This window comes from Brachionichthys hirsutus, chromosome 9, assembly GCF_040956055.1.
Source record: "Brachionichthys hirsutus isolate HB-005 chromosome 9, CSIRO-AGI_Bhir_v1, whole genome shotgun sequence".
NCBI classification, from domain to species: Eukaryota; Metazoa; Chordata; class Actinopteri; order Lophiiformes; family Brachionichthyidae; genus Brachionichthys; species Brachionichthys hirsutus.
In genome coordinates, this window is record NC_090905.1 from 12,024,147 (window position 1) to 12,047,441 (window position 23,295).

At 41.6% G+C, this 23,295-nt stretch overlaps 1 protein-coding gene across 1 annotated transcript in view; it reads left to right on the forward strand.

The window, feature by feature from the left end:
* Positions 1 to 23,295, forward strand: part of oca2 (oculocutaneous albinism II) — a 30,564-nt gene that overhangs the window by 6,065 nt on the left and 1,204 nt on the right. Inside the window, 17 exon segments of the mRNA XM_068743481.1 lie at positions 268 to 425; positions 503 to 585; positions 689 to 842; positions 2,769 to 2,840; positions 3,628 to 3,693; positions 4,462 to 4,518; positions 5,911 to 6,035; positions 6,739 to 6,877; positions 10,536 to 10,668; positions 12,001 to 12,148; positions 12,521 to 12,578; positions 12,677 to 12,785; positions 16,027 to 16,154; positions 16,454 to 16,513; positions 17,123 to 17,227; positions 18,719 to 18,812; positions 19,343 to 19,436. Coding sequence (XP_068599582.1) covers positions 268 to 425; positions 503 to 585; positions 689 to 842; positions 2,769 to 2,840; positions 3,628 to 3,693; positions 4,462 to 4,518; positions 5,911 to 6,035; positions 6,739 to 6,877; positions 10,536 to 10,668; positions 12,001 to 12,148; positions 12,521 to 12,578; positions 12,677 to 12,785; positions 16,027 to 16,154; positions 16,454 to 16,513; positions 17,123 to 17,227; positions 18,719 to 18,812; positions 19,343 to 19,436 — 1,783 coding nt within the window.

Genomic DNA, 23,295 nt, shown 5'->3' on the forward strand with positions numbered 1-23,295 from the left:
TTGACAGGGTAACCTCTAGGTGGTGTAGTGGGTAGTGCACTTGGCTCCCAGCCAGAAGGTCCTGGGTTCTAAACCGAGGTGTGCAGCGCGCATGTTTTATACAATAATTTGAGGTTTGTTGTTTGGTCCTCTGCAGCTGTATTGGATCAGCTGATTGATCCAGTCGTTCTTTGCTTCTGCACTTCCTGATAATGCTGGAGAGAGACTGAGTTTGGGTGTGAGAGGCACGTCCAGCACATCCACAGTTTTCCCTTGACCGTCCCACAGCTATGAATCTGACAGATTTTCGAGACAATGCGTTGCTGAAGCTGCAGGTGCGTGGATCCTTCGCAGGAGGCATGATTGACATCACCAGTCAGGAGTACATCCTGATCCAGGTGGAGCAGTCGGAGCAGTCGGGACAACGCAGGCGGAGGAGCCAGCAGGTGGGGATTCCTTTGAGCCGTGTCCTGTGTGAAATGCCGTGACAGGTCAACCCAGCTCTTCTGTTCTGTGTAAACAGGTGATCTATAACTGGACCATTCCTCTGCACGGTGAACGAAGCGGCCAGATGCTGTTGACAAGAACGTTTGAGATGCTGAGCAGGTACTCAGAATGAATGCATGAATGCCGTCAGGTGGTTGGGAGTGATCGTCCACATAACGACACAACAGCTCCAGCGACCTCTGCTGCTTCCTTCCCCACACAGTGACCCCATCGGCATCACGGTTCAGGCCTTCCTGCAGGATAATGGGGTGGTGCCCTTAGCCATGACCCACCAGTCGCTCCTCGTCCGCGTGGAGACTCAGGTGGCCATCGCTGGAGTCATCCTGGCCGGGGTCTACGTTCTCATCATCTTTGAGGTAAATGGCAGTTGATGCAGACACACGCAGCTACTTTTACACCAGGGAAGTTCTGAATTTAACCATACATACCCACTAAAATATTGTAAAAGTATGTACCAATGTACATTCCAAAAGTTGTTTATGTAGTATTCGACATTGGACCAGTAAAGTTGAGGGACTTCATGGAACAGACTATTTACAGAAGGATTTGTGTTAGAATTGCATCAGAGGAGACGTCTCCAGTTATGATGCAAAAACACTGAAGCCTACATTTCCCAAAATGCAGCTCAAATAGGATCGTGCACAGTGTTAATTTTGTCAGCTATTTATTTTATGCCAATTTTTTTTCTTATGATGTTTTCACACACAGAAGTCCAAGGTACAAACCAAGATTTGGGTCTTTGTTCTGGTTTCACGTTGGAAGTTTGCATCTTGATTGATTCAGTTTTAGATCAGAGTGAGCCTTTTCTGTTTGAATACAATAGATTCAATTATAGATTGATTTTGGCCGTGACCATCCTTCCTCCTTCAGAAACAACCACAGTGTGTTGAAATATAAAGAATATGCACTGATCTGTCTCCACTAATAATTACAGTCGTCAATAGTGAACTTGAGCAATAATGAAACTGCATCTGTAGATGTGCAAATGCTTTAATGTGACACTGATCTAATAATGCTAATCAGTGGACTTGCTGTTATTTAAGATGGAGCGTGTCATTGATAGATCAGTCAGTTAATACTAATTGATTCGGTATAAATTAATCACGTATGAATGATGAAATGATCACTCACTTTCCAGATGGCTGTCATTACATTGACGGGCTGCTGAAGAATCTCACTTTACACACACTTAGAGCTAACTTCATACTTTGTTTGTACAAATCCAACAAGTGCTTGGTTCTGATTGGTTCTGAGTGGTTCTGATTGGTTCTGATTGGTTCTGATTGGTTCTGAGTGGACATGCTGATCTCCTTGAGTGTGACGTGCACACTCATTAAGCGCCGTGGCATCGGGGGCGCTATGGAGTGAAAGCCAGCAGTGGGTACAGCAGCTCTATTACACCTACTCTGTTACGCATCACTTCCTGTCGTTGGAAACATCAGCGATCGCCTCTGACTCCAGCTCTGTTAGGTCTTTTAGCCACCTCCTCATCCCTCCATTGAGAAGGTCTGTTTCTCAGCCATCGTTACTTTAATGAATAAAGGAATGCATTGATAATTGGGCATTGATAATTGAAAAAAACAAAACCCCAATCATTGTCAAAGGAAACCTAAATGAGACGCCCTTATATATGTGCCTGATAAACAACAATAACACCATTTTCATTTTGTGACTTTTGACAAAGACAAAGGCAGAAGATGAGGACGCTCTTGTCTTCCTTTATCTGAGCGAAAGACAGAGATATGTTGGTTAATACTCATCTTGAATGACGGGACCCGGTTTGATGTGGAGTAGTTTATCAAGGTCAGCGTGCGTCGACGATGATGTTCTCATCGAAAGCAGACGGCAGAATTACCATACGCCATCGTTGTCTCAGAATAAATCTGCCAATAAAGCTGCCTCACAAAGTACAAGAGGAACATGACATGCTCCACATAACACGGCGGCGATGGTGAAGGAGGTCAGCTCTTAATGGGATTATGGACATATCTGATGTCCCCTTGATGTTCTATATTCAAACAGAACAAAGTCAAACACTTAATGCAGTGCTTCTCAATTGTTTTCTGTTCAGCCCCCCCAGAAAGAAGAAAACATTGTGCACCCATCACCCTCTGCCACTTCTATAAATAGTATAATTTGTCTATTATTAACAATAAGGAAACATAAAAAGAAAGAAAGATATAGATCAATTTACAACAAAGAATAACGTTAATCTGAAACACAGCAGATCTCAAAAACTTTAATTTAAAATAAGTAAATGGATGGATGTCTTGAATTCCCAGATTGTGCACCGAACTCTGGCCGCCATGCTGGGATCTCTGGCGGCCCTCGCCGCCCTGGCTGTCATTGGTGACGTACGTATCTTTTACACGCTTTTAATGACGTAAGAAATGTCAGTGGTTTCTGATGATTTCGTCACTTTTCTGTACAAAAAAAAAATCTAAATCTTAAATGGGGCTCTGTGGTCTAATTGGTGTTTGAGAAAACATGAATTAAATGAGTAAGTGGTACATTGCTAGATTAATATTCAAACGTCGTTTCTTATCGACTTGAATCAGCCGAGGTTCAATTAGTTAAAAACCAACCCTCCATGTGTTCTAAACTCTTTTGCACCTGCTATATCTTTTGGGCTACAGGGATCATCTGTAAAGATTAAAATGACCATATAAATTTAGCAAATTAAGTTGACACCAAGCGGTTTCAGCTAATCTTTGTCTCAAGCTTCTAGAACCCAGCAAACACTTTTCAGTCAAGGTTTAATGAAAGAGAACGGATCATTTGTGTGAAACAGCTGCATCGTGACTGCAGGATCATTATAGTCCAGGTCTCATGACAGTATTCTGGAGACTGATGCACAGAAATGTGTAATTAATTACATTAATTACGGGTTCCCATGTTAAGGCATTGATCCTGGTGCACTGGGACGATCATTAGTGTTATTTCTGAGCCTTTCCTGCTAAAGCTCAGATACACGTGTTAAACACACCCTGAGGATGAGTGCAGTACGGAAATGAACCGTCTCAGATCTCAACTGGGGAATTGTGTATTTCAGACTAATTTAATCTCAGCCTCTTTCCTTTATGCCTTTTCCTCACAGCTCTTGGTTAATGGATCTAATTATTTTCTCTGTGTGGTCCACAGCGGCCCAGTCTGGCTACTGTGGCGGAGTGGATCGACTACGAGACGCTGGCTCTTCTCTTTGGCATGGTTAGACTCTCTAGTTCTTATTTAACCAACAATTTTGCTTTTGGGCAGCAATCTCTAAAACAAACAAACACAGCATTAAGCTTCATTTCTGGATCAAAATTGTTTCATACTTTTACAAGAAACGTTGGCCAGCTTTGTTTGTATTTCTTTATTTTCAAACTATCTTCAACTTTTACGTGTTTGCAAAACTGACATAAGATTCAACAAATTGACCAGCATGCCTAAAAGGCTGAAATCCATCTGAATAAATAAATTAAATAAATCGTTCTTATCACACTCTTTGTATCGTCATAGCAGAGCTCCTATATAAGAAAAATAATCACCAGTCATGATTCAGAAACCAGACGTCTGTCAGCTCCGATGGAAGCTGACGGCAGACGATGGCTTTCTTTGGACAAATTCCATTATCAACAGCTGCCACTGAAATTTTCATGGCATTATGAGAAACACAACAGATGAACTTTCTGTAGATATACCAATCCTAAGGGCATAACATTTCAGATCCCTTATATTTATAGTACAAACACTATGAAAAAAACTTTATTCACACAAACAAACACTCTTCCTACTTTGAGTGGCTTTTTTTCCCGGCAGATGTTGTTGTCTTACTGTAAAAGATGGAATAATATCCTAAAGTGGAGCAGACCATCTGCTACGAGAGCACCGTCGTTGCCTGTAGCAACCACTTATAGGATGACACATAATCTTGTAACAAAAAAGAAAATTGTTGCTTCAGCTTTTAAAGGAAAGTTGTCGTTGTTCTTCCAGATGGTACTGGTGGCCATTTTTTCAGAGACTGGCTTCTTTGATTATTGTGCAGTGAAGGTGAGTGATGGACTGAGCTGAACTGTCGGACAGACATTTAAAGTCATTTCAGTAGCTGCAGATTCTACCCCTCGTGGACACGCCATGGTTGAGTGTCTGAGGAAACTGTGTCGCCTCAAAGGTGACAGGCTTTGAGCTATTTCTGAAATCAGCACTGACGCATGACAAGCCTGTCGTTTTATCCAATATCTGACGCAGATCTTTACGACATTAGATGACCTAGCAAGTCTGTCTGTCTTTACATCCTGAGCCAGCGGTTCGGCTTCAAGTCGCTGACAGCAGGAAACTAGGCCAGTAGCGTCTACTGAAAGCAGTTTCTTTAAGAAGAGGAACTTTTCAAGGAGGTTTTAATTTTGCTACTTTGCATTTATTTTCTGGACTGCTTTGTCCGTTACCGGGTCATGGGTTGTGCTGTACACCCTGGACGAGCCGCCAGTTCATTGCAGGGCTATACACAGGCAGACAATAAATCATTCACACTCACACCTATGGGCAATTTTGTGCATCAAATTCACAGAATCTGCATGTTTTTGGTGGTCGGAGGAAGCCAGAGAACCCGGACAGAACCCGCGCAGACACTAGGAGAACATGCAAACTCCTCACAGAAAGGTCGCAAGTCAGATTCGAACATGCAACCTTCTTGCTGAGAATCAACAGCACTTACCACATTTAATCAAATAAGATTTTGATTCAATGTTTTGTTGAGGTTGTTGTCAAAGGAACAACTAGATCAGATTTTGGAGGTGATCTGGAGCTTTCAAAAAGTCCTTATTTTGGAAGGATGGGGTCAAGTCAAACTTCATGGCCTAAAGTATTTGGACAAAAGTGTCATCACTAGAAGATCTAGCACATCAGGGTCTGATATGGATCCAAGTAATGCTCTGGATCTTAAATCCCACAAACTGGACCTTCTTTTCTCCACAGCACTTTAATACATTCCAGGACTGTAAGATGCATTTGGAATTCTGACGGAGGGCCTCTTGCAAATAATAAAGGCATGCAGACTACCCTGCAGTTTAAGATAAGACCCTTATCCTCTCTGTGGGATATCAAGGTTTCCTGCATCTTAAATGCAACTCCAGCTGCTCCTATTCGGCATAGATGGTGAAGGATGACCTCCGTCCTTCAGCTCCAGCGACATTCAGACCTGGAGAACAGCAGATCATGCAGGCTCATGAATTTTAATTGTGGGATGGACAAGGTCAGGCCCTCCAGATTAAAATATGCTTCTTGAGAACAGCTCTGATAAGGCGCAATTCTAAAAAACAGTGTAAGGCGCGGCCTGGAACAGCTTTAGATCAGGATATGAATCTCTTTGGCCGAATCAAGATGTCCCTTTTGTCTCTTGTTACTTTCTTTAACGTGTTGCATGTAAATCATCTCTTCCTGCAGGCTTACCAGTTATCCAGAGGAAGAGTGTGGCCAATGATCATCATCCTCTGTCTCATTGCTGCCATTCTCTCTGCTTTCCTGGACAATGTGACCACCATGATGCTTTTCACCCCAGTCACCATAAGGTATTTTTAAATGCCCAGCCATTCATTGCCTGCTGTTTATCCAACATTCACGGCTCGGGGCAACTTGGATGTGGCGTTATTTAGAAGCACTTATAATACTTTATTGTGTTATGGTTTATGGATGTTAGCTTACATCAGCTCAATGGAAAGACTCTGACTTACTCTTACCAGTCAGTGATGCCACCACGTAGATCTTTGGTCAACTACAATAAATCTTAATAATAAAGCAAAGCCATGGTCAAAATCATCCATAACCAGCCTTTGTGAACAAATATTCTTGGGTTTAAAATGTGGAAAATGTTTTTACGTGGTTATATCAGTCGATAAAGCACAGCCTCCTCTCTGAAACCCCTTCACATGTTACATTATTTAAAACAAGAGCTGAGACACACAAGCTACACTTGACTTTAGAAGATCTGCCGTGCCACCGCCTCCTCCGGTCCCTCCATGCATCTCTTGAATCAAGTCCTTACAATAAACTATTATTAAGGTCAGAAGGTCAGCGTATAGATGATAGTAGACTCGACACTGAGGAAATATAACACAGATCTGGGGGAAATGGTGCCCTGATTTGTTATCTAGTCATTGGAGTGGATATCCGGTACAGCCAAAATGTTAATGTTTTTATCCTTTTTACTTGCATGCACTTATTTCCTCCCAATCTAATCGGTGCTAAAGGGCTTTTCTCCCTCTGATTTCCCAGGTTGTGTGAGGTGCTTAACCTAGACCCCAGACATGTCCTGATTGCAGAAGTAATCTTCACCAACATCGGCGGGGCTGCCACAGCTGTCGGAGATCCTCCCAATGTGATTATAGTGTCGAATCAGAACCTGCGCAAAGAAGTAGGCACTTTCACAGCTCTGTCTAAACACGTCACTAATATATTGAAGCAGGTCATCTGAGCGTAATCTAAGCTGACACACAAACCACACACCTGGCAAACAGCGCTGTCCTCACGACGAGTGAATAACAACAAGATGAAGGGGAAATTGCTGTTCGATGTGCACAGATGATGGAGTACTTACAGGTGACTCTCAATCATCCCCTTCCAGCTCTATCATTTTTTGCATTCATACTCAACTGAAGGGTTTAGCTTTTGAAGTTCAGCACGGGCGGCATAGTAAGTGAATTCTGAGAGAAGAATCCAAACTAAGCACATAAGGAGGACGCTGGACAACTTTCATACAATGCCTCTACAATAGACACGTACAACAACACCGCTGTTAAAATGTTTTTTGTCTTTCCATCTGCAGGTTGTACTGTGTTGAATTGCCTCATAAACCATCACCAATTTTTTTTTGCCTATACCAGGCGCATCATTCATGCGCTTTTTGTTGCTCAAACTTTTTATTTTTCTTAAACCATCGAGGTGCGCAGGTTGTGACAGATAAGATGTCATCCATATTTATTGTTGGACAGAAATGGAGATGTTAAATTAGCTTTTATTTGTTCAAATATGCAAAAGTTAAAAAGTTGCCAGGTGGAAGACATTTTTTTTTTTTTATTACACACTGCCTATTCATGGGTTTTTTAATTTGCTGCTCCCTGATGATCTGAGAGGCTGCTGATTTGTCTTTTATTTGCCTCCGTGCTCCTCATATAAGCGCTGACATTCATGACCTAATAGACTCTACAGTTCATACACATTTATAAAAGTTGTGGGTATGTCCTGAATAATTTTAATCTCGGTGTTTACTGAGTTGTACATCTGTTATCTCTTTTCAGCTCAATCCCTCCATCTGGAGTGACTTTTTTTATGCTGATGTTCAGGTGATAAATGGAAAAGTAATTTCATTGGAACCAATTTATGTTGTTGCTGTCGTAAATCATGGGAATTAAAAGTGTCAAAACACCAGAAGAAACCTGCCCAGCGTTACCTACAACAGATATTTTCACTGTCGGACATTGATATAATTTGAGTTGTACATATTTGTGTTATTATAACTATTAATATATCACCATTATAAGTACCATCGCTGTCCGAGCCACATGCAATTATTTGTGAAGCCTGTGGAGTCAGACCTGCTGCCCCTGCTGCCTCCCACTCCTGCAGCATATTCATCCATGACTCAACCGGGTCATTTTCAGCAACACTTCAGGGCATGTTGGACAGTCTCCTTTGTAATAACCGTCTCATCAGACGTCAGTGTGGATGCAGTGACGTGTGACACTTTGCACCTGAACACCTGCGGTGGATGAAACTCATCGCATTTATTTGAGACCTTTGTGACTTCTGTCTGGCTGAGGCTGACCTGCCAGAGATTCCCATGTTATTTTAGTCGTATTTACACCCATCCATCCATCTTCTTGTAGACCTCACATCTACAGCTCCTTATTCCACCTTGTGGGTTGCGGGTGTTGCAGGATTCTATCCCAGCGGACTACGGGTGAGAGGCGGCGTACATCTGGGATGCGATGCCAGCGATTTTTTTTATTTTGTTGTTGTTGTCATTGTGATTGAAAATTGAAAACGAGACTTCTTTACCTCCTTTTCTTTTGGACTTCTCAAACCCCGTGGGGCCCCGTAGAAACCCAGCATGCACTAGCAGCTCACACTGTGTCTGTAAGCCTGTAACAGTCCAATTCATTAATTTTCTTCCATGTTTTCCGCTCTGCGGCTCACGGGTGTTGCTGGAGCCTATCCCAGCTTGCTATGGCCGAGAGGCAGGGTACACCCCGGATGCATCGCCAGCGCATTGCAGGGCCACACAGAAACCATTCACGCACACACTCAAACACTCAAACATTACGGACAATTTGGGGCAGCAAGTTGACCTAAATTGCATGTTTTTGGAGGTAGGAAGAACCCGAAGAAATCCCACGCTGTAGATAGGATTCAAACCCGGTACCTTCTTCCTGTGAAGCGGCACCGCTACCCACTCCGCCACTGTGCTGCCCCAGTCCAATTTATTTGAGTTAAAATGATTTGATTATACTTCCTATACTGAGGGAAAAATGCTGGATCACTGGAATACATGACATTTCCTCCCTGCTCAATGGGGGTGTGTGTGTGTGTGTGTGTGTGTGTGCACAGCAGTGTGTCGTCATCCCCCCCGCCCCAGCCCGCTATCCAGTTTGTCTTGGCTGCGTTTCCCAGCTGACAGAACCGCAGGGTCACGGCAGCACCACCAGCAGCAGCGTGCTCATTCGGTCTTGTCTGCCCGCTGATAAGGACAGCTTGTGTGTGTGTGCATGCAAGGTTTGCTTTCCTGTTTGTTTGTCTGCATGTTTGCCTCATGGGGATTTTCAGGAGAAATCCAGAGATAGAAAGAATGGCAGCTGTGAAATGTGTGTTTAGGTGATTTTGTCCCTCATCTCGGTGCCTTTGCATTTTATTTCTCGCAGAACAAGTTAGCATGTTGCATATACAAATCTTAACCTCCTTTTGGTGTATTTTTAAAATATTTTTTAATTGAGGGACATCATCCTGCCAAATGGGCCTCCTCCAATAGTGCAGAGGAGTCGTTTACGCTGGCGTTGAAATATGGACACATCTCATGGTTTGCTGCTGCAAACAGAGATCGTTACAGCAGCACACTCACAGACAGCGTTCTACAGATCTATTATGTCTTGTTACTGAAAGTCATTACAGATGCCATTCTAAAACATTGCTTTTTATTTTGAGCTTCTAGAAACACTACTCTAGCAGTAGATACGGATACAGGAGAGGCCTGGGATATGCTGCATGAATGAGGTGATGAAAGTAGACTGCAGGGCAGGAAGGGAACATTTGCATTTAAAATACTTCTCAATTGATGAGACTGGATTTGCTGCTGCAAACCTGCCACACTCTTTATTTTACATAAGCACGATTGGATGTCTTTCAGGTCATATGTGAGAATCTTTATTTTTGGCATCTGCTTGTTGATCCTTCTGTGTTTCATCTTGTCACCCCCCTCCTTTCCTTCTTCTTCTTTGGCTTGTGTTTCAACCATAAATAGCAAATTTCCATTTACAGTCGGTCACTATATATTACCTTTCTTCATCCTAAGAACTGTCCATCCTGAAATCTTTACTCAGAGGATTTATCTTTAAACAAATGGATTGTCATTATAGATAATGTCAAAGTAGGACATACTTTAAAACATTTACTTATTTATTTATATATAGTGTATGGAAAAAACTTTTTTTGGAGGGCAAAGATGAATATAGGATCTTCATTCCAGCTTGGGGGGAGGGGCATAAATAACTATTGAGCACAACAAAAAGCTTCTTTGTGTTTTTATGTCACGCCTTCAGGCTTTTGTCAGTCTAAGCATTTATGCTTAAAATGCCACTTAATATTCCTCTACTTTTTCCTGATGGTCTTGTCATCATTTAAATAACCGTATTGCAGTGATAGATCTAAGTCTTATTCTCACTCGAGGCTTTCTCAGAGGACCACATTCATCATGTTTGTATACTGACCAACACGCTGCACTGTTTCTCATCACAACGGGCCTGACCACGATTATTTGTTGGGTTATCTGACACATCATTACTTTTTTTTTTGTCATCCAGGGGATCGATTTTGCCAGTTTTACCGGCTACATGTTCCTTGGAATATGCCTTGTCCTCTTCACCTCCTTTCCATTCCTGCGGATGCTCTACTGGAACAAAAAACTCTACAACAAAGAGTCCATCGAAATAGTTGGTGAGATGTTTTATATAATGTGTGTGTTTCTTTGGAGAAATACTTTTCATGAAGGAGTGTGTTTGAAATGATGAATGATGAAACACGATCAAAAATACTTATTTCATCCTCCTGGGAATGTTAGGTCATGTTACAGTTGATCCCACTGATGAATAGAAATGTGCATAGTTTAAATTATGAATAAGCCCCAGAATACATTGCTAAAATATTGCAGGAAATTATTGTAAATCAGTTTTGCATGGTAAATAGGTTAGAGGAAAAATATTTACAATGCAGATGAATTGTCCCTGATTTTAACTTAAGACTAGACTTAAAGTTCCATTCAGGGTATAAAATCAGACTTTTGCCTTGGTAAATATGGTTCTGAAGTACTTTAACTGGTGATGGCTGAGTTCAGCACTTTCCACTGAGGTGAAAAGGTTTGACCTTTTGTCTCTTTCTGCTGCTCTGATGCCTCGAGAGTCTGATGACTCACCAGTGTGAGGAGTAGCTCTTTATATTCTGGTCATGCTTCGACCACTTGGCATTAAAAATGTCCTCACTCATCCTGAGAGAAGAGCAGAATCTAGGCTCCCATCTCTTCCCAAATTGTGCTGTTGTGCAAAGCCCACAGCTAATCCCTTCACACAGAAGAGACACTTATTTGGCCATCCCTCAGGACATGAATGTGTCTGGAGGTAAGTTCTTAAACCAGGAACAGCACCCACAGGGAGCATTTACTTTGGACAGTAAGTGTGTTCTCCATCATATTCACTGTAGATATTTGCATATGAGAGCCCAGAGATGTAGATAATGAGCACACAAATGAAACAGGGAGCCGCCATGCTCCCAGTGCAGTCCTGAAGACTCCCTCTACGGCAGTGGTTCTCAAATGGTGGGGCGCGCCCCCCTAGGGGGGCGCGGTGCGATGTCAGCCGGCGATGTCAGCCGGCTACATATGGCCGGCTACATATGTCAGGGGGGGGCGCCTGTGACCGCGGAGAACATGCTTTTTTGCCGTACTAGATTAAAGTGTAGTTGCACATACACTCCAGTAGTTGGCAGTGGCGCCCTGAGTGTCAGATTTTATTACGGTCACCCAGCAACCTTCCTGAAAAAGGACGTCACCCACTGATATCTACACAGGCGGCCGGCCGGCTCCCTCAGGCTGCACCTCTGCATCAGTATCACCTGTTGCACAGTATATCACCCGGAATCATCTTTATTGCCTCTCAGTCAGCTGTAGGAGCTGTAGTGACCAGTAGTCTCCTTTAAATGGATCTGAGAGTCCATGTGTGGAACGTGCACTAAATAACCATCCGGTGACCCGTCCTGTTCCTCCTGCTCCTCTAGAACTCAAGCACGAGATCCTGGTCTGGAGGCAAACGGCACAGCGCATCAACCCGGCCAGCCGAGAGGAGACAGCTGTGAAATGTCTCTTGATGCAGAAAGTCCTCAACCTGGAAAGCCTGCTCCGAAAGATGATGAAAACCTTCCAGAGGTTAAAAGAACACCTCAAATGAATCTCACGTCAACACATTCTCTGTAGTCCCACAAACTGTGAAGACATCATTGGTGTACAGTATATTACATGAATGAGACGAGGAGCTGAGCCATCGTGCCCATTAAAACGCATTAGGTGTATTTTGGATTATAATTTACTACGTTTAGTTTATTGCATGAAATGACTTTCATATTAGTAAATATCAAATCATTAGCAAAGTCCTTGGAGTGATACAATATATACGTACGTACATACGTATTCCTTAACAAGGATTATAGGCAAATGATGTCACAAATATTTAGACATTTAATATATAGAGTATCATCGCTGACAAAAAAAGAATGATTGCAATGCTGCTGTGTCTGACAGACAAATCTCTCAGGAGGATAAGAACTGGGTGCAAAACAGTCAAGAGCTGCAGAAGAAGGTATGTTCCCATACATCCTGAGCGCTGTGACTGTGGTGCATAGATGCCGGCTGACTCTTCGGAACCTTACTTCAGACACTCATTTCTCTCATACGCAGCACAGAATAACTGACAAGGTTCTGTTGGTGAAGTGTGCGTCCGTCCTTGCCATGGTGATCTTCATGTTCTTTGTCAATTCCTTCGTTCCCAGCATTCATCTCGATCTGGGTAAGAACAACACCAGCTTATTATTGCACTGTTTTTATAGACTCCACTCAAAGTGCTGTCACGCAATTATTAAACGCAACGGCTTCTGTCCCAGATAATGGGCGGACGGGTAACAGCAAGCAACAAATTACGTGGCTACCAAGCTGCATTTAGTCCCCATCACATTAAGTGCTGGATTTTCCAACCTGTGTTAATCAATTATGTTCCTCTCAAGATGTAATTTGCATTTTGATGCAGTAGTTTTGTTGCAAATGACAGCAAGCGTTTCAAAGAATTTCTTGGCAGGTATAGGTAGCAATAATTCTGATTAACCCAGAATTTATTAAATAAATAATAAATAATGCACGTTTAACACTGATTAAATCATGGATTGACCCTCAATCACTCTGCACCAAGCTTGGAAAGTTGGAAAGATTAAATCTAATGATCTCTTGAAACATTAGCTCTCCTTTGACTCTTTGATTCTATTTTCCTAAAACTTTAAACTCAGTTCATAATATTGTTAATCTTTAAATGTATTAATGAGGGGGGTTAAGACGTTTTTCTTTTTAAACTGAATTTATACATTGTCGATATATTTCCTCAATTTTCTAATATTTAGTCTAAACATTTATTTATTTATTTAAATTTGTCTTAAATGATGACAAATTAGAGCTTCACCGCTGAGCCATCATCAGTAAACTCAATAAATATTTGCATTATGGCCTCAGCCTTCTAAGTCCCACATAAATTATTTAAAGAAAATATTTGTTCTAATTTAGCTAATCAAGAACCTCTGTGTTGATTAATCTCTATTTGATTTCTGTTTAAACACATCATGGATTTACAAAAGGCGGATATACTTTTAATTGTGACAGACGGCTCTACTTGAAACTTGAATTTAAATGTATCTTTTTTTGTAGAAGTCCAGCCTCAATATAAATCGATGTAACCCCCCCCCCCCCCCCCGTACTATTCATGAAGGGATAATAACAGGGGGCATTACCAAGAACATATCTGATGAATATATGTATTGTTTTATATTTTTGTCCCCCCCCCAACTCATCAGTGCAATTTTAGATTTGTTTTGATAAAAAAAAACAACCAAAAATCAAAGAGATTTTGGATTGTGCTAAAGACATTTGTAATGGGTCCAGCTATTAAGAGTAATTTGGAGGTCAAAGTCCAAAGCTATTGATGCTATTTTGCAGCGTAGCTAGAGTTGCATGGGGTGTGACCGGTTACCCGCTTGGGAAATTGAACACAACAAGGCTTGAATCTGCTCATTTGCATATTTACGAATCCACTGCCTGATACTTGGATGTGACAGCCCCGACGGCCCCGACGTCTCATTGGGCTGTCGCTAAATTGTGTCTAAGTGAATAAGTTTGCCTGCAAACACACCCTGCCTTCTCTCCCCTCACTGCCGAGGCCCACAACATGTATCCTGTTAATTAAGCGGCTCTCAAGTTACGTCTCTGTGACATTTGTGGAATGAGAATGACCCCACAGCGGTGTATTTTCTGTCTCTTGAGGAATGAGCGTCTGTCCAATCCTGGGACACATTCAGCGATGACTTGTCCAATAGGCTAAGTCTGTTAATTCAAATGTCTTTAAACTATCTTCATTAAAAATTGTTTTAACTGCACTTGTTAAGATTTTTAAATGATTGGCTCGTCATTAATGGGTCTAATGCATGTGCAGTTATGTCAGCTACAAACTCACCATGTCATTCTTTGTGATTTGGAGGCTGGACGTCACTGACAGGAGTGCTGTTTTCATACAAAGCTGTAAAACAGGAATATTTATATCCTGTTTCCTGTTATATCCTATATATTTAAAGGCATTATGATGATGAAACTGATGATGGAGGCATGAAGCTGTCCTATTGTTTGTATGGGCATTTTAACATGCCAAAATAAAGGTGAAATAAAAACAAAACAAATGTAGTTTGGATTCATCCTTAAAGGTCCTATCAGCATACAAATCAACATAGATGATGAAAGATTTTAGTGGGAAATATATGAAAGAATGAAGTCATCAAAACAAGTTCAAGGCTTCAAAGTTTCTCTTCTAGTTTGATTGAGTTTCCCGTCGATAATTTTTTGGTGATTCCTCCTTTGCTTAAACTGCAACATTTAAATTGATGTGACTCTTTAGTAAGTCAAAATGATCCTGAAACATCCCAGTTTCTGATCTAGCCATGCGCTAATGAGAACAACTCTCCAGCTGCAGCACACATCTCCTTACCTTTAGGCTTTGGCCTTGCGTTCATTTACCGTGTTCTGTGTTCCCTCGAGGAACCTGTGATGAGACGTTTGTCACAGGACAGTTTCTGCATCTAATGTGTGATAGATGAGTCCATCCGGCTCAGACTCGCCTAAAAGGCCTTTTTAATTGGGGAGCCATTTAGGTGTGTTATGCGCTGCTTGCTCTCGGATGCAGCGATGCAATCAAATGTGTCATAGATTTTGTTTGTTGGAACTTTGTTTGTGGTAATTATTCAGTCATCTGCTCATGTTCTATGAGATATGCCACTATGAGGAACTTTTGAAATGAAACATTATTTAATTGCATGCAAAATGCCATTATTTGAGTGCGGCATCTGGACTCTGGCGGTATGTTAGCAGTGAGTGGCTTTAAACTGCATGTAGGAAGAGAATCATCGAGTTTACTCCAGAGAGGTTTTCAGCAGACATCGTCTGTATAGATAGAAATACCCCAGTGTACTTCTAATGGAGATTCTCTCTTCATGAACAGAGGTAGTACAAGAGTTTTATAACCCCGCTGACTCATCGCTGCACAACTTGTTTAAACTCCTCTAAACCAGAGGGAATAATCTACAGAATAAACATCAGAAACTCACTGATGGCCATTCTATTTGTGAAGTCCTAAACAGCAGACAAAGTAAGATACTTAAAGAGGAACAACCTCAAAATTATTCCGTTTTTACTACATTTAGTACTTAGGCAAGCAATATCTAAATTCACAATGCGTTGAAACAACACTGTTAATGTGCAACTATACTATATTCATTGTTTCCATGCACTTCATGGAAAGCCTGTTAGGACGACATACACTTTAATCTCATTCGTGAAAGGTCTGCTGAATACCACCTTGTGTTGTCCGTGAAATATCGTCGCCTGCCACACTGAGCTCAATGTTCCCTGCAGCAGATCATGAAATATACCTTTTTTATTTTTTGTGGGAGTAGTCTTAGTCATCAAGGGAGAAGTCAGGCAATGTTCTTGTCCTTTCTTAGGTTGGATCGCGATCCTCGGCGCTCTGTGGCTGCTGGTTCTCGCCGACATCCAGGACTTTGAGATCATCTTGCACCGGGTGGAATGGGCCACGCTGCTGTTCTTTGCTGGCCTCTTTGTTTTGATGGAGGTATTTCATATGCAACCCAATAATCTTATAACATTGGAAAGCCTTTTTTATTGCTTTTTGAAATGGTGCCACATTTGTAAAAAAAAAAAAAAAGATTGTGAGATGAGTGGCGGAGAGTATGTGGGGTTGCACCCTTGAAAAATTGTGTAGCATGAAACAGAGTCCCCATAATGAAGGGCCACCACTATGGGATTATTCACTTTGGGTCAGAACACCAAACAGACTTTCCTCTGTGCCCCAGCAGTCAATACAATTAATTTAACTCCACAACTCCAATATTAATCGTCTCTCCTTTTCAGGCTTTAGCCCAGCTGCAGCTCATTGACTATATTGGAGAACAGACAGCGCTGCTTATTAAAGTGAGTTTTTCCTATGATAATCCAGTTACCTTGTTTACATCTGGTTCTTGCCAGCGGCTCGAGGAATCCGACCACTTTCCAGCCATATTCTAGTCTGTGTGTATTGTGCATCCAAGGTGTCTCTTGACCAAAGATTGTGCACCGGATAGCTGGGTCAACTTGTGTTAGACTTAAGATCTCGTGATCACAAACGACAGGTGGGCTGCTCCGACCTGCTCAGCCTACACAGACCATGGATGAGAGGCTGTGGAAGAATTGCATGGCCTTCCTCTGTTTATAACAAGCGGCAGAAGGTTGACAGGGGAAGATATTATCTGTCTTTATGCCGCATGCAAACACGGGAGAAGACAATCAAGAGGCTGCAAACAGCATCATGGTCCCCGCCTGTGGAGAATGGGACTTTGGGATGTCGGTTTGCAGCAGGTCAGCGAGATGAAAACCAAAGAGTCCGCCACCTGCAGACATCGTCTCAGGCTTCGCTTCCTAACGGCAGATTTAGTGTCTAAGAATGATACAACTGGTTTTTTTGGTTTAAAACAGTGTGCATGTGTGTGTGTGTGTGTGTGTATCTGAGTGACAATGAATATTTTCTCTTATCGCCCCTGTCAGGCAGTGCCGGAGGACCAGCGACTGGCTATAGCCATTATCTTGGTGATGTGGGTCTCTGCTCTGGCGTCCTCTCTCATTGACAACATTCCCTTCACTGCCACCATGGTAACGTTGCCTCACACTCCACCTTGCCCTTGGGAAACAGCACAGATTTACATGAAAAATAAAAACATTCCCATCATGTTCTCAATTAAAGAAAGTGTATTTTATTAGCTCATTAATTTAAACTCAACAGAAAGCATACAACTGTTTCATAAATGCTCTCTCGTAATAGAAACAACATACACATTATGAAAATTCTGTCTTATTAATATTTTAAACAGCTGATGGATACTTCTGGGTTATACTTGTACAGTAATTAGTTGACAAAGATTTTTAACACCTGATTTTTTAGAAATCATCCATATTGGATGATTTTTATACACAATTTTTATACTTTATTGGGGCCAACATTATTTGTCTTCATGTGATATTTCTTGTTTCCAGTGTAGTTAACATCATTCCTTTAAATTTTTAGTCACAAATTCTTCCTTCAACAAACATGGTGGCGAATCGAGGGCAAACGTCCACCAACACAGCTTTGTTTCCCTGTTTTGTCATTGCAAAGACTTACCGACAGGATTCAGGACGCAGCTCAAGCACAACAGAAGACGAGTCAAAGTTGACCCCAGACTGGATCCGTCTAGTCTCGGACGCAATTTAATCAAAGTTCAAGTCCCTATTATTAATTGTCTTTCAGTAATTAATTTCACTTGAGTCCTATAGATTTAAATGCTCTCGATCAACCACCAGATATGCTGCCCAAGATTTGAATATTTTTTGAAAAAATTAATTAAAAAGTAATAATAATAATAATAATAATAATAAAAACACACACACAGGCCAAGGCTCCCATTCACCACTCCCACGCTACATATGTCTTGAGTATGAGTCTACCACATGCTCCTGCATGTAACAGCTGGTGTCTTAAAATATTGAGGACGCAGAATATACTCTCAGACACTCATGAATCATGCGAAACTCTTGTCAGCTGTCTGTTCTACTGAAAACGAATAGAGTGTGCAGAGATCGATGCTTCAGAGCTGCGCCAGTGTGCTCAATTAAGATGACAGTGACAAAAGGAGATGCTATTCCCTTGACAGAGAGAGATGTTACTCCTCGAGAACCAAACTGACAGATTTCTGACTGTCCAACCCATTTATGAAAGAGTTTGGCCTTTTCTTTGACTGAAGTGTTGTCCTGCCCATAAAGCAATTCTTCAAATTGCTTTGACTCTTTTCAGTGAACTGATAGGACAGCATGTCCTTCTTACTTAATAGACTGAAGCTGCAAAAAAAGAGAAAATTAAACATTTCTAAATTAATGTATGAATGCATAAGCTGAGTGGTATTTTAAAAATATCAATTACACATTCTTCGTTTTGCTGGAAATGAGATGAGAAGATTGATTGAAGGTATTTGGAATTTGTTTGCTTTCGTCAACGATTTGCAATGATAAAGGCAACGAAACCCAACTAATAAATATTTAATTAATTAAAAAAGATTCTACAAGCAGTGCATGTTTTTGACTGCTTCCCATCCATCTCTGCACCTACAGATTCCAGTTCTCATCAATCTCAGTCAGGATGCAGACGTGAACCTGCCAGTGAAACCGCTCATATTTTCCTTGGCGATGGGAGCCTGCCTCGGGGGTAAGCATTTCTATCCTCTTCATGTAATCAAAATATAAAATAGGGAGTGAGGGGATAAAGATGCAGCTTCCCTGCAGTCACCTGGGACTATAATTCATCCCCCTGTTTATTGAGGGGGGGGGGGGACATGTGCTCCAGGTGACAGACTGCACCTGAGGAGGGCATCCGCATAGAGAAAGAGAGGGTTAGAGAGCTGTCACAGTGTTTCAGTTTAATCAGTGTGACAGATCTGTATCGATCCACAGGATGATGCTCTGCCACCCAGCTCCATCCTCCTTCTGACACCTTTTCAGATGCGAGCGGTACTGAAGAGGATAAACATCCTGACTGTCAGAATGCCGCCTTCGGTAGAATAATCACAGTGAAACTTAATGCAGGGTTGAAGCTGAAAATACTGTGAAAGGTAGCGATGATCAGTAATTTAATTAGTGCCCATATTCACACGTGTGTTTTATATGACGAGTAACATTTAATAACTTTGTAATAAATGGCAGATTTCTTTTGAGCAGCCTTCTTTTCTATCTGCGTAGGAAATGGCACTTTGATAGGAGCGTCGGCCAACGTGGTGTGTGCAGGAATCGCTGAGCACCATGGATATGGCTTTTCTTTCATGGAGTTCTTCAGGTAACCCTTCTGTCCCAGACATAAAATATCAATTAGTCCAGAAATTAAAGATCTCTTTCTCTCTTAGATTGTTTTTTTTAAAGTATTGAGCCAGTCTTATGCATGGCTTTGAATCCCGAAACTTACATTCAATGCCAACAACGTGCATTGAGTGAAAAAAAAAACTTCATTCATTCATTCATCTTCTGAACCGCTGTGTCTGTTACCGGGTCGTCGCGGTTTGTGCTGCAGCCTATCCCAGCAGTCAAGGGGCGGCTGGGATAGGGCAAGTCGCCAGTTCATCGCAGTGCCCCGCACAGACAGACAATCATTCACAAATCATTCAAACTCCTCACAGAAAGGTCGGATTCGAACCTGTGACCTTCTTGCTGTGAGGCGACAGCGCACCAAAAGTCTCACAACTGTTCAGTGAAATTTGCATCATGTGGCAGAAGGTTTTTAACACAAACTATCTTTTGAGGGACGATGCTGGGATATATAGTGTAAATATGCAGGAGGGGGGGGGGGGGGGGGGGGGGCTTCTCTCTCTATTGAATTGATTCTGGGACCTTGCCCATGGGGAAACTGTTATGGGAAATGTCACTTTTTTTTTAAAGCCTAATTGATCCAGGATTTTCATCAACTTTCTTCATTCACCTTGCTGCTGTGTTACAGTAGCGTAGCTTGAGGCTGTGGCAGATTTTCTACCTGTGGCAGGGATCACGGCTGTTCAGTGAGGCAGGTGAGGAGGAGAGGAGTCTGTCTGTGACTCCAGGCAGAGACTGATTAATGCTGTGGTTACATCCAGAGCCCAGACGAGTCCACAGGGATGTAGATTCCTGTTCGAGAGACCAGCACAACGGAAAATCCGTGACGGAGCGGTTAGATCATCTTTCTTGTCTCTTCGGCCTTATCATCCTTTTCTTCTAAATCATTAACATTGGGATCATTCAAAATGATCTACACTACACTGTATGTGCTGTATGGTACTCCAGCCTGGCAGCATTTGAGCTGCTATTACTGGCATGCTACATTTAAAAAGTAGCTGATGTCATAGTTTGGTACGTTATAGATGGGTTTTCAGTGGCCTTTAGTCAGTGGTGGAATAATATTGATAATCATTGATCAGATGTCATTTGTCAGAACATTGGTTTGGATTTAAAGCCTTTAATTTGTCTACAATTAAAGGTTCAGTAATTATATCTCATTTGATTATTGGGGTTCGGCAACCTGGTAACATAGAAAATATTACAACCAATGACAGTTCAGCAACAGAATTAACATTATGCATGCCGCATTCTGCTACCAAAACCCATTGAGTCCACTAGAACTCTGAAGGTGGGTGTGGGATCTGGCACCAAGTCACTAGCAGCAGATCCTCAAAGTCCTGAAAGCCGTGATTTGATTTGTTTGTCCAGCACATCCTACATTTGCTCCATTGGACTGAGATCTGGGGAATCTGATGCAAGGTTTTCTTGAAGTTTCTGCTGTGCTTCTCTTGGTCTGCACTAATGTTTAGGCAGGAAGTACGATAATATAACAGCCACATGAATGTCAGAATTCAATCCCACCAGAAAACCGAACGCATCGCCGCTGCCCGCTCATGCACGCTCATGAATGACCCTGTTCTCTTGTCATTACTTTGACCCCTTTTGGTAGGTACTGACCAGTTTATATTTAAACGGAACCACGGTAGAGATTTAGAGGCATCAAGATGTTTCTAAGAAATACTCAGGGGCCCAATTACACAGTTGCTTTATGAAGTGTCACCGGCCAAAACATCTGGGACAACTTGTTTCATGTATAAAAAGGCAGATTTTGTGTGTGAGTGTGTGTGTGTGTGTGTGTGTGTTTGTAGTTTAATATTAAATTTAACTTGACATTGGAAATATCAGAGATATACTTATAACTCAAGTATGTCCTGTCCACTATTGAAATGTAATACTGCGTCAATGCACTAATTTATTAATAATGACTCCTGAACTGCGATGAAGCTGTTAGTTAGATTGGCTGACATTATCCACCAGACAGTGGATAACCAGGCTCAAGATCTCTGCTGCAAACAGTGGGTGCATAGCAAGAGACTTTTCATCCTGTACCGGACCACAGCTTCAAGACGGCATGTAATGAGCACATTCCAATGTTCAATGAAAAGCACATCAACCAATGTCGTAGGCAGCGGCGCTGTCTCACGTCAGTCAGACACGCACTTCCTCTTATTCGAGAAGGTCTTTGTGATTATATCAGAAAGAGCTTCCAAAATGTGTAATTAAATCAATGTGGAAGATCACAAAGAAGATATGGTATTTTTTTTCATCAACATGGTGAAACTTGTTTCTCTCTGTTGTTTGTCTGCCCCCCCCTGTCTCTTTGAAGGAGGACAGGTTCTGATTCATGGGTAGGGGTGACCTCAGCTTGTCTGATTATGATAGCACTTTAGCCATCCCTCTCTGCATCCATCTTAACCGGACATTCATTCCACAAAGAGATAGATCACAGAGGTCTTGTGTTAATGGACATTTATCTTGACCTTGTAAAAACATATTTTCATTCCTATCTGTCCAATTCAAATATCTATATATCTATATCTATAATCACACTAAGCAGTGCGGTGTGCAGTTAGGGTTGCTGTGCATCAGTCTAGGCAGCATTGAGCTGTGCGGACCTCCACCAATAATGGCGTATAATGCCTATATATATATATATATATATATACTCTACAATGCTATGTAACCAAGCAGATCAGAAACTGAGGATGAAGATCATTTGAACAGCGGAGGTGATCTTAATCGGTGTGCAAGGTTAAATGACAGGTTTCTGTTGGTCAGTCAAAGGTTATGGATGAATGAAAACGTTGGCCTTTACTGTTTTACTGTGAATAAAGGATGTTGGGTCCGTTAGGGGTTTATTTTACTGAATGTGAGAGGGAGGTAAGTGCAAATGGAAAATCAAAAATATCTGTCAAACCTGCGAAATGTTTCATTATGTCCTAAGATGAGCACTCATAATGGAGGTGGTAGACGTCTACAAGACAGACAGAAAAGCAGAACAGCGTAAATAACAGTTTAGCATAATAAAAAGCCTTTTTTTCGGCGGGGGGTTCTCAATTTTTTTTTATTGGTTTCCAATTTTCACTCCTGATCTAACGTTTGATGTGTAAATAAAAATGATAATAATCACTGTGACCTTTGTTCTGTTGGCTTCTTGGAAGATCTCCCTGACTGTTGTAATTTAAATCCCCAGCACGCTGCACTGAAATCAAATAATGAGTTTAAGTGCTTGACTGGACACATTAATCCTTCGTTCAAGTACTAATGTGACATTTCCACATGCATATTGAATTTTGAATTCATCCCAATGAAATGTAAAGAATTGGTACACAATTATCACACATTATCACACTTATTTTTACTCTTTAACTTCTTCTTTCTTTTCATCAGCTTCTCCAGAGCTACACTAGATAATAAATAATGACAATACTGCAGAGACTATTCAATGTTATGGAAAGAAAACTATTATTGTCTGTTTACTTGGATATTTTTCTGCATCACCTGACCTAATTTTGACGCAGCAGAACAAAAGATGACATTGAGTAGTGGTAAAGCAGGGCATTGGGCTAAGTGTTGAAACTCATTCTTGCGTGCATTTTCTCACTTGTTCCAGAAGTTAGACGTATTTAAAATGAGAAACATGTCATTCCGTCTTAATTGGCCACATGGGACATATTTAATGAAACATTTTATTTTTAAACTGTCCTGATTTGACCTTTGTTGAACTGTCTTCGCGTATTCCCACTGGATGCCCTACAGCTTTTCCAGTCACATCACCGATTTGCAATGTAAAACATCAGCACCATGAAACACACGTTGAGCGGATCCAA